This window comes from Octopus bimaculoides, chromosome 15 (assembly GCF_046866305.1).
Source record: "Octopus bimaculoides isolate indiv1 chromosome 15, ASM4686630v1, whole genome shotgun sequence".
Classification (NCBI taxonomy): domain Eukaryota; kingdom Metazoa; phylum Mollusca; class Cephalopoda; order Octopoda; family Octopodidae; genus Octopus; species Octopus bimaculoides.
The window spans coordinates 44,574,440-44,586,305 of NC_142942.1; the positions used below are offsets into that span (position 1 = coordinate 44,574,440).

General features: G+C 32.7%; 1 protein-coding gene across 2 annotated transcripts in view; it reads left to right on the plus strand.

Annotated features, from left to right (window-relative positions):
* Window positions 1-2,473, plus strand: part of LOC106879000 (G protein-coupled receptor 183-A) — a 173,895-nt gene extending 171,422 nt beyond the window's left edge. The window contains exon 3 of one of the 2 annotated variants that reach the window (XR_016244461.1): window positions 1,172-2,250. Coding sequence is in view for 1 of the 2 variants with exons in the window: in XM_089363788.1 (XP_089219914.1) it covers window positions 1,227-2,345 (1,119 nt within the window). In the remaining variant the exon portion in view is untranslated. Of the gene's footprint in view, window positions 1-1,171 lie in introns of both variants that reach the window. The other variant, XM_089363788.1, reaches the window with a different exon arrangement.
* The last annotated feature ends 9,393 nt before the right edge of the window (window positions 2,474-11,866 follow it).

The window sequence follows — 11,866 nt, forward strand, 5'->3', positions numbered from 1 at the left end:
TCTTTACTATCGCTGAAGAAATTTCTCAATGATACTGAATAGGATTATGGGACTCACCATGAAAACAATGGTCTTTTTATTGCAAAGAATTACTGTCAATTACTAGATTCGCCGATATCAGTGGCACTTTACTCCCTAAAGATTGGAGATAAATTATTGATGCTTATAACATTTTATAAAGTTGTATACTACGATATAGACAAAAGTAGGTAGTTAGACATGTTTGATTTGGTTTAAACGGTTCGATGTTAATAGTTGGAGGTGAAAAATGAAGTCAACTACGATACAGAAAGTGTCAAAGATTATAGAAAGGAATGCGCGGATACTATTAGTTAAGGTATTTATTGATTTAGAGAAATAGAAGACGAGAATGAGTAATGAATGAGTAATGAATGAGTAATGAACCAATTTCTTTCACTACAGTAACCTGTTGTATTACATCATTGAAGATAGGTAGATTCGAAGATAGGGACCACTGGAAACAAAAGTATTATTAAATGATAACCAGATAATTCTGTATGATTTATTGGGATCAGTACATTTGTCTCCAGTAAATATTTGTACTGTTTATAATCTTGAAAACCTCATTCTTTTAGTGACCATTTTACCCGTATTTGTGACTTGAAAACTGCATTGGAAGTCTATGAAGTGTATTTGTTAACATTAAGTAGTCTCTTCGTAGATATTATAAAATGAGTCCGAGAAACAACTTGCTGTGACATAAATACACTTTGCTAAATACCGTTTTGAAGAAAACTCGGGATGACAGTTATTATTTTGTTTTCCAAAAAGCGTTGCGTCACAGAGTAAGTAGTTTAAACAATTCACAGGTCGCATAATGTCCGTCCACATGATAATAATGCCATTAACAAATAGATTAACGTAATAACAACTATGTGTTTAGTGAAAGGAATATTATAATCTTCCCGACTGTGCATGGTATCTGAGATTAGTATATACGATTACGTATGGTAATATATGATAATATATGATTATATATGATTATATATGATTTTATGTGATTATGTTTGCTTATTATGTTTATATATTATCATATTTAAATATTTATCATAATTTATGATTATGTTTAATCATATCTGATTTATCATATATTTGACAATAACGTTGCTTTTTCATAACAGACTATTTTTCTTTATCATTACATTCACAGGTAAACAAGTAAAATTGAGAGGAGATATTAATAACGGCAGCAGCAACAAATTACAATGAACGACAATGAGACTTTTCCAGAGAACATTACAAGCGTCTTTGAACGCCATTCCTGGCCAATGGGACTTTTCAAAGAATTCTGTCCATCAGCTCTCTATATAGACCGCTATGTCAACGCAGTTTGGCACATCATTGGCCTTTTTACAAATCCCATCTCAGCATTCATATGGCTAAACCATCGTATTCGGCGCAATAATTCTTCGGCTATATACCTCGCAGCATTATCGATAACAGACTTTATGTTTCTTTGGTTGCATTTCATCAACGAACTTCAAATAGCCTGGGGTATATCTACAGTCGCTCACGCTGGTATCTGCGAACTGTACAATTTTATATACATGATACCGCAATACCTGGCACCGATAATTGTTCTTGGTTTCACGGTAGAAAGATGGATTGCCGTCTGTAAGCCATTTCACAAAGAGAGGTTTTGTACAGTGAAACGGGCAATCTACGTAGTTTGTGGATTAATATTTCTGAGCTCTTCGCTGGCTTCAGCACAAATCTATATCTGGAATTATGATGAAACACACAAAGTGTGCACCTACAGGGACACCAATGTCACACCTTACAGCTTCACAGAAGTTTGGAACTGGTTGAGCGAAATGTCAATATTCGGTGGTGTACCAATCTGTGTGTTAATATTCAATATCCTTGTCATTTGCGAGATACGTAAGATTACGAAAGCAAATGCAATACAACTTCCCCACCAAACTTCATCCGGAAGTAATAACGCTGCGTCAACCATCACTTTACTTTCGGTTTCCTTCTATTTGATTTTCACTACCTTGCCGGTTGCATTAGTCTTCGTTATAGCCACAAACTTCGAACATGGTAATGGTTTTATGACAGATGATGAAATACGTGCTGATCCGCAATGGAATCGCTTTTTCACTTTCATGATAACCCGTCGATGTATTGAGGGCATCTGTTTCTCGCATTATTCCTGCTACTTTTTTGTATATTGCCTCACCGGTCCACAATTTCGCAAGACATTTATGACTTTCTTTCCAAATAAAATATTCCAAGCACTGAATAATTCCTCCCAAGGTCGATACACCATTGTGACGGGCAATGGAAGAGCCAACAACGAAAGCTGCACAACTTATGTGTAAATTTTCCAGACATTGTTTTAAAATCATCAATGTAGATTAATTATGCTCAGTAAATTAATAGTATTAATTCACGAAACAAGAGGAGGTGTTGGGCGTCTGAATTGGTTTCAAACGAGAGAACAATGAGTAAATTTCGTTTTTTTTTTTTCTGTGTTTTTCACTTATGAACCATTAACTTTGAATGTTACTTGTCGCTTATCTGTGTGGTCTTAGAGCCATTCTATCTTTGTTTCAGAATAAAATAGAAAAAGCAGAAATAAATACTGCGCACAACATTGATAAAAGAACATTTAAGAAAAAATATTACGCATTCTTTTTTTAATATTGAAAATATTTATTTATGGAGTTAAATATATATTAACTCATTCTCTATCAGTGACTGATACAACTACCAGTGGAATATATATATATATATATATATATATATATATATATATATATATATATATATATATATATATATATATATATATATATGTATGTATGTATGTATGCATATATATATATATATATATATACGTATGTATGTATATATTTATGTATGTATGCATGTATACATATATACATGCACCTATATATGTACATTACGTATTTATTTGTATGTGAGTGCGTATTTGCGTTAAGTATGTGCATACTTCAGAAAACATCGTCATAACAGACATCATCTGCAGCACCAACCTGCAAATTTTGGTTCTCACTAAAGTATATCCTTAAAATACATAAAATATCGCGCCAACGACTGGCCTTTCTCCTCACAACCACAGAATAACTTTCGCTCCAACAATTAGTGAACATTCTACAAAGATCAGGTGTGCTCGAAAATACGTTATTGCTGTCACACCCTGTACAATGTTGCTGCTGCATACACAAACATCCTAGATCACATCAAGATAAAGGCTGTCCGACTGATTAGTCTGTCAGCATGCTTCTGGCACGCAAGCATCTTGTCTTCTCTCACTTTCTTTTTATCGCCCCTCTAATAACATTTACTCTCCGGAGGTGGCAGGACTTGTGCCATCTCTTCACTATTTGTCCTTCCTGTTCTCATTATCTTTATTGTGTCCAAACCCCCATCGTGGCCCCACGCTAAACACTACGCACACTTCCTTGCAAGAAGGTCATTCCTCTGGTGCCCTTCTCTGCTTAAGTCTTTCCTTGAGCTGTTGACTTAGAAAGATTCAAGAGGGACATTAATGTAATCGACCCAACCGTAGAAGGAGCGACTACCTACGCTACCTATGCCATAGGGACTGTCCTTCCTCAGGACCCAGCAAGAGAGAGTAAATATGTTTACCCACACACACACGAGCAAACACACACTCACACATAACATGCATATATATATATATATATATATATATATATATATGTATATATGTAACAGTGTGTGTATTTAAATACACATACACGTACATATATATATATATATATATATATATATATATATATATATATATATATATATATATTCAGGCATGATAGATCGCCAGCCACTAAACCTTTTTTTTATTTTTATTATTTTTATTTTATTATATTTTCTATCCCTGTTTATTTCAGTGTTCCGTTCTGTCGAAGAGCGTAGGCTCGAAATGTATAAGACTTTCTCATTTCCCCAGCGTTAAACTAATACATCTGGTTGTTGTTTACACACCCGGCTTCGTCTTTTATTTTTGGGTTTTTTTTTGTTGTAAATTCTCACTATATATACACATATATATGTGTGTGTTTACATATGCGTAAATGTATAGCTACATATATATGTGTGTGTGTATGTATGTATCTATATATATATAGTGATACTTGTAGCGATACTAATAACATATCAGAACCCAATATTCATTTGCTTCAGAATAAAGTGTGTAGCGAATACAGAGCGAAGTAGGAGTTTATGGAATACTGAGATGATACGAATAACGTAACCTACTACATTGGCCTACAGCTCTTTCTGTTATATGAAGAGCTGAGTGATTGTGCATCACATTGCACAGCTTCCTCAGAGCGTTTCAACTGTATGTATACACATGCAACTGCATGCGCATGTAGATGTGTGTGTGTCCATGAGTGTATATATGCAAATATATATATAAACATGCATGTGTGTGTGTCTGTGTTTGTGTGTGTGTTTGTGTATCAACGCATAAACTTTGAAGGTGCATGGTCTTGTTATTAGGATTGCTCACCTGACAAATATAGAAAGTTTTGGTTTACATTCCCTGACAGGCTGGCGTGTGGTTTCCTTGGACAAGGCACTTCACTTCAGATATTGTGTGCCAGCCAAGTAGCTATTACCAACACGATGTTTCACTGAGTGAAGAGTAAAATGGTAGATAGTATATCTCTGAAAGCTTTTGATTTTATAGTAATCAAAGCAAGTAGCAGAAACGACGTGGAATTATTGTTATATTTCATTTGAATTTAGTTCATGATAATATAATGAATATTATTATGCAGAAAAGACTATCATTATACATGTGCAACCTGGTTAATGGTCTGTGAGTACAGTAATATTCTGTGATGTAGAATATCAATGTCCATCATTTAGGTTTATAACTTTACACCTCAGTATCTAACATAGATATGCTATTATAACAAAAGAAATCTGCAATGAACGTGAACAGAAGCGCATATTTCGCTCTAATACTTACCTGCTACTTTAAATGCGTTTTATTTCTTTATTAGTATCATCTTACACGTAATTATAATGTAAATCCTAATTAATCCTTTTGACTGTATATCTGAAGAAGATCCTAAGCCCGAAACGTCAAAGACACTTCTGCATGATTCTCTTTCCTTGAGCATCAAAGTAAAAATTATACTTTGTCTTTCCTGTTATTTTGTCTTCCTTGTTATTTTCGTTGTTAATTTTACATATCCACATATATATATACACATTTACCAGCGGGCGTGTGTATGCATTCATTTTATACATATATAAATATGTATGTATATGTATGTATGTGCATGTATATATTATGTATATATATATATATATATATATATATATATATATATATATATATATATATATATATATATATATATATATACATATGTATATGTATATATAGATACTTATATATATATATATGTATAATTGTATATATATATATTTATACATATATATGCATATATATATATATATATATATATATATATATATATATATATATATATATATATATATATATATATATATATTTGGAACGACTATGTGCTATCCACAAATGCATTACTGTTATATAACGCATGATTCCAGCTCTTACATTGAACACCAATGGTAATCAAATGACACCCCATCTCCTTCCACTGATCAATCTGTTTTTATATGACTCTCTGCTAAAACGATTTCATTGTAGCACAACTATTGTTATTCTTTCGCTTTTATCATCGGTGGTGTACATCCCGGAACTCTGTTATAAGCTAATGAAGTTATTGACAGCGTTATTTTTGTGAATAGATGTTTTTATGAGTATGTGAACTCAGTGAAGCGGATAGTATAGTCTGGAAGATGTTATGTATAAATACTTTTGGGGAAACAAAAATAGAAGTCGTTAAAGTCAGTTTTAAATGCAGGTAGAGGAAACAATACCCTTGATATTTCAGATATTAGCTTTTTGTTTAACAATGATGCGATGATGTTAATGTAAATTATATTTATGTTTTGTTCTCAGGCTACAGATGTGCATTCGTTTTATAAATATAATCTAAGTTTCATATGTTATGTCAGCTTAGCTTGGACGTATTGCTATATGTTTCAAACGTTATGTAATATAACAGAATATATCAGAATATCTACTGATTATGTTTTAATTATATGTAGAAAAAAAGAAACGCACACGCACACAAACATACATTCACGTATATATAATCATATTTCTGAGTAAATACTTGTGTGTTTTCGTGCGCGTATATGTATGTCTTCACATTTTTATATTTATCATTTAGTAGTATTTTTTCCGAGAAGGGACCATTTTCTAGAAAAGAGATAAAGATCAGCCACTAGAATTTAGATAACAACGTTTGTTACTTAATTTTCCTCTTACAAGTTGTAGCTCTAAATCATTATTTAGCAGATCTTTTTGTCTGATTGAAACTCTAAACTTATCCAGATTGTCATTTAGATTCTTACTAACACAACTAAGGTAGATGCAGCTCAAAGTTTCGAAGTAGCTGTCCATAGATATTCTCTTTCTGGCTAATTGCTGAAGAGATATTCACATCTGCAATGCAACTAACTTTCATGAACGTGCATGTTCCAATAACTATGTCATGTCTTTTATGTTGCTCTTAGTAGAAGTTATGACGGAATGTTCCACCACAACTACTTGTGTTGATATGAATGTAATTATTCTATACCAGAAGTATCGTTTATATTAATCCTAACGTAGATTTTTGATAGAAAACAACCACATAACGTCGCAGTGGAAAATAGGCTACGTGATATATTTTTTGCAGCTAGCGATTACATGTACTATGCTCTTCATGGCTTCGTTGTCTCGTTTCTTCAAGAGATATTTCGGGACCATTATCTTCTGATGGACTGTAAAAACTACAATTTGAGATGTGACATGAAATAGTGGTCACGAATCGTATTAAGGTTATATTTCGTGTTAATATTGTTATCGTTTTCAAGTTTACGAGAATCATAGTCATGATAACATGCTTGTGGTATCCAGAGTGTTTCTCTTCCAAATCATTGCTGAAATATTACAATTCTGTTATTACGGATTAGTATGGGTAGTCGTTCGAGGTGATTGATTGGGAGAAGTTCACTACAAACTCGTAAGATGTCATTCACATCATTTTGAGCATTTGATTAATGTATTTAATTTTTCCTGCTATTGTTAAGCTGATGATTTCTGAGTGCTACCACATAGCACTCAAAGTTTATATTCACTTTAAGCCGGTTCTCTTCTCTTTCCTACTGCGATAGAGTACGTTTATGTCACTGTTACAGGGTTTATTACAGGGTTTATTAAGCAGTCGAGTATCATAGATGTCGGTATCATTAAGATTGTGGCAAATGCTGTTACCTTGTTGTAAGAGAAAAATTCTAACATATCTTTTTTAAGTCTGGTGCAATATTTTGGGGTTACACTATCGAAGTTCACAGCATCTTTCAATGGTATATTTTAATCAAAACTTAACTCCTTAGGATTTAGATTATTCTATTAAATATAAAGCTTACCTCATAGTATTGAGACTTTGATGATGTGATCATTTATTTTTTAGAATGACATTGTATGATAGGGGTGAGAGGCCACATCTGGTTGGTTTGAACGTAAAAGAGGTAGAATATTTGGCCGGATATGGCCGGTTTAAATATTAACGGGTTGAGTATTGGTAGCGCATGTTGCGTAGACAGAGACACCAATAATGTTGTGTTTTGGGCTTATTTCCATCTCTACACCAATGGAAAATGCCGCGAATAAATCCAGCTTCTTTTCAATATTCTAAATATTTTAGGCATACACCTTTAGAACGTCAACGAAGAACCTAGGATAATGGATTATTCGTAGAACTAGACTTTCGGCTTCAAACATTCCTGTTGATATATTTATTTCATCAGAGACTTCCATTTTTTTACTTAAGTGTGTAAAATGTGTATGTATATACATATGCATGTGTGAATACATATATGTAAATATAATTGCAATATATATACGTACTTGTAATTGAACGTAGATACGTCGGAAATGAACAACTGGAACTGAAATCAAAAGTGAATATTGTATATGCATTGTGTGTGATCGTGATCAAAAGCAAGATACGTGAATCATATGAAATCACATGAAAATCGAAATGGCTAGGTGGGTAATAATCTTGAACCCCAACCGTCTCTTACAACTTGTGTCATATGTCACAAAACTTGTAAGACAATATCTGGACTTTAAAGTCATATGTTAGTTCACAAGAACATTCCTTCAGAACCAGATTCAATAGAATAGCGCAACGATGTAGAAGAAACTTGTGTGATATAGGTCACTTGTGTTTTAAAGACTATCAGTCAGCAGCTGGTCTTAAAAGTCATCTGAGGGTTCATCAACGGAGTGGATTGGGCTGCCTGATGAGATGCTATGTGATGGGGTGCACTGTGTGTGGATAGAACGGTTATCATCTGGCAAGATGAAGCAATCATATATATATATATATATATATATATATATATATATATGAATATATTTTATGCGTATATACACAAACTCTTTCCCACACATAATATAGCTTAACACACTATATATATTGTATGTATGTATGTATGTATGTATGTATGTGTATAATATGTAGCATAACTACAACGCTGCCATGAAACCTATACACCATCCTGGTTAATAGTTGTATACAGTATTTAATTTGACTCTAAGTTCACTGACGTGGTGATGATGTACTGCTACACGCCAATTACTATTTTACACCCACACACACGCAACGCACGAACACAAACATTTCTAGGAACCCATAGCTGTCAGTAGACGATCTTTCAAAGAAATATGGCCGTCGTATTGAAACAAATTCATGTAATTATCATGAAAAGCCTTTTAATTGTGTGAAAGCGTCTGGTCAACAATGACAGCTTATACAGTTATAAAGAAATGATTTATTACTTAATTCCATTGATATATTTACTTCAAAGTAATTCTTGGTTTATAACATCATACACAGGGAATATATGTATATGTGTGTGTGTGTGTTCGTGTGCGTGTGTGTCTATTATTTAAGTATATATATATATATATATATATATATATATATATATATATATACGTATATAGGTAATGTATGTATGTATGAATGCATGTATGTATGTATGCATGCCTTTCTGAGTCAGTGAGTTAGCAAGCGGCAGTAACTCTGACCTTTGTACTCCACTCAAACTGTGGAGATTAACGCAATTGATGCGTGAACCGTAACAAGAATAATATATCTCTGCGGGAGGCAAATATACAGATGGTCCGAATGCTTGTGGCAAAAAGAATTATGTTAAAGCTATCCAAGGACTGTGGGGATTTGTAAACTGGGGGACGTATTTTAATTATCGCCCTCATTTATAATCCACGGGATCACCATTTGAATTGCGTGGTTCTTCCTGAGAAGAACCACGTAAGAACTTTCAAGCATATTTGTTTATCAGTTAAAATTAAGAATAATACTTTCTTAATCTGCGAGATTTACCAATTATTATGAAAAATTACCAAATATTTTATGCCATCAACCAGTGTAAATATTGTTTCTTTGCACTTTCTAGATATGGGGTTATGTGATTCTGGTCAAGGATAGGGCACGGAAATTTTAAATTTGATTTTAAATTAGGTTAGTTTTGAGTATTCTGTACATTCCAATGGAATATAAATATGGCTACAAAATACGTTCTTTTGTACACGAGGTTCCGAAATATGTGAAGAGGTTTTGAATAGATTGCTCTTGTCCAGAGAATCAAGATTTTGTTAGTACTATTCAGTAGAATCTTCCCCAATAAATTGCACAACTTTCTCTGTATGTATGTTAGTACGTATGTATGTATATATATATATATATATATATATATATATATATATATATATATATATATATAAGAGAGAGAGAGAGAAAGAGAGAGAGAGAGAGGGGGTATTTATAAATATTATTCTACGTGTGTTTTTGCGTGTGTCTTCAAATTTATATGTCTCTTAAATGATCAACAAACGAAAATTTCGTGAAAATGCCCTCAATCTCAAAGTTGTAAGTAACTCTTGTAATAAACATGATAAATCAACAATCTTATTAATACATTGAATTGTTAACCTGTTTGAAATGTAATTTGTTTTGTTTTATGTTTGTTCTTCGGCATTGGAGAAAGAGATAGAGACAGAGAGAGAAGGATAGAGACAGAGAGAGAAGGATAGAGACAGAGAGAGAAGGATAGAGACAGAGAGAGAAGGATAGAGACAGAGAGAGACGGATAGAGACAGAGAGAGAAGGATAGAGACAGAGAGAGAAGGATAGAGAGCAAAAGATGTCTTAATGGATTTCGGCAACAAGTCATCAACTCTGTGATAACGTGATTCTTGTATTCAACAAATAGAAAATTATGAGCCAGTGATGTTACAATAAATGAAAAAAATTCTGAAAAATATAAATGTTAACAAAAACTCGCAAATGAAAAATATATTTCGAGAAAGAATTCTAACTTGGTTTTCTTTTTCCATTGTTTTTTTTTTCTTTTACTTTTTTTTCTCTTTTTTTTTTTTTCGTTTCTTTTTGTTAGTTTGATTTTTGTGTTAAAAGATATAATCAATAACTTTCTCAATGCAAAATCAGTTTTGAAACAAATATTTCTAATCAGCACTGTCGTCGTGCCACCGAAAACTGGATATTTTGCATTCGCTTGAGCTATGTTTCTTTATCAATTTCCATGTCTCTTTTTAAATGTTGTTTGGACTTTTGGTGTAAAAAACTGACTTAATATTTTAATGCCAAATATATGAAGAAAATGACATTAAAAGTGAGAGTATTTACCATTCTTAATGACCATCACTTGAAAAACAAAAAAAAAATCAACCACACACACAAACACACTCACACGCATACAAAATGATGAATCAACTATTAACAGACTCATTTCCATTTTTTGAATAAATTAATTCTTTGATTCACTAATTAAACATGCATCTTGACTCCAATTGAAATTTTACTTCAATTTTCTTTATATCCCTTTTTATTGTTTTGGTGTTATTGCTTTACAATTTTGGGTTTAAAACTGTCGAAACAGAATCATTACATTTTTTCAAGTAGAATTGTTATAGCATCCAGAACATTAATTTGAGGTTTTTCTTCCAGCACTTTACCTTCTGCAGTGAAATCCGCCGCCGAGATCAGTTTTGTTTTTCTTTCCAATGAAATCGATAAAGTGTGGTACCAATCAAATACATGGATAAAATCAAATACATGACCAATTCCCTCCCCCCAAAATGATCGTTGTTGTGCCTGAACTATTATTATTATTATTGTTAGTATCATTATTATGCTAGTACGAGCTAATTTAGTTACCAGGTAATTTATCTTGAGATCTGGTAACAACAAGCCTCTTCAAATTTCAACAGGATTCTTGCAGAATATAAGATGGTACTTTTCTGCAGGTCGACAATGCTAGTTTCAGTTTCAATCTCATACAATATTTTATGTAGCATTTTGGGTAATGTTCCAAATGCACCGATTGCTACAGGAATAATTGTTGTCTTGGTCTTCCACAGACAGAAGTGTCCTCTGGCTAGATTCTTATATTTCTCATTTGTTTAATTTTTTGGTATCGACTCTGCTATCACAGAAAATTGAAAAATTTATGATCTGTTTATTTTGTTTTCTGTGATCATATCCGGTCTTCTTGTTTCAAGGGTATAGTCGGTTTTTATGAGGATATTCCACAAGATCTTGTAATTGTTATTTTATATCACAAGCTCTGGTTCATATTCATACCACTTTTCTGTTGTTTTGAAGCTACACACTTGGCTCATTTCAATGCTTACTTTTGCTTACATAATCAT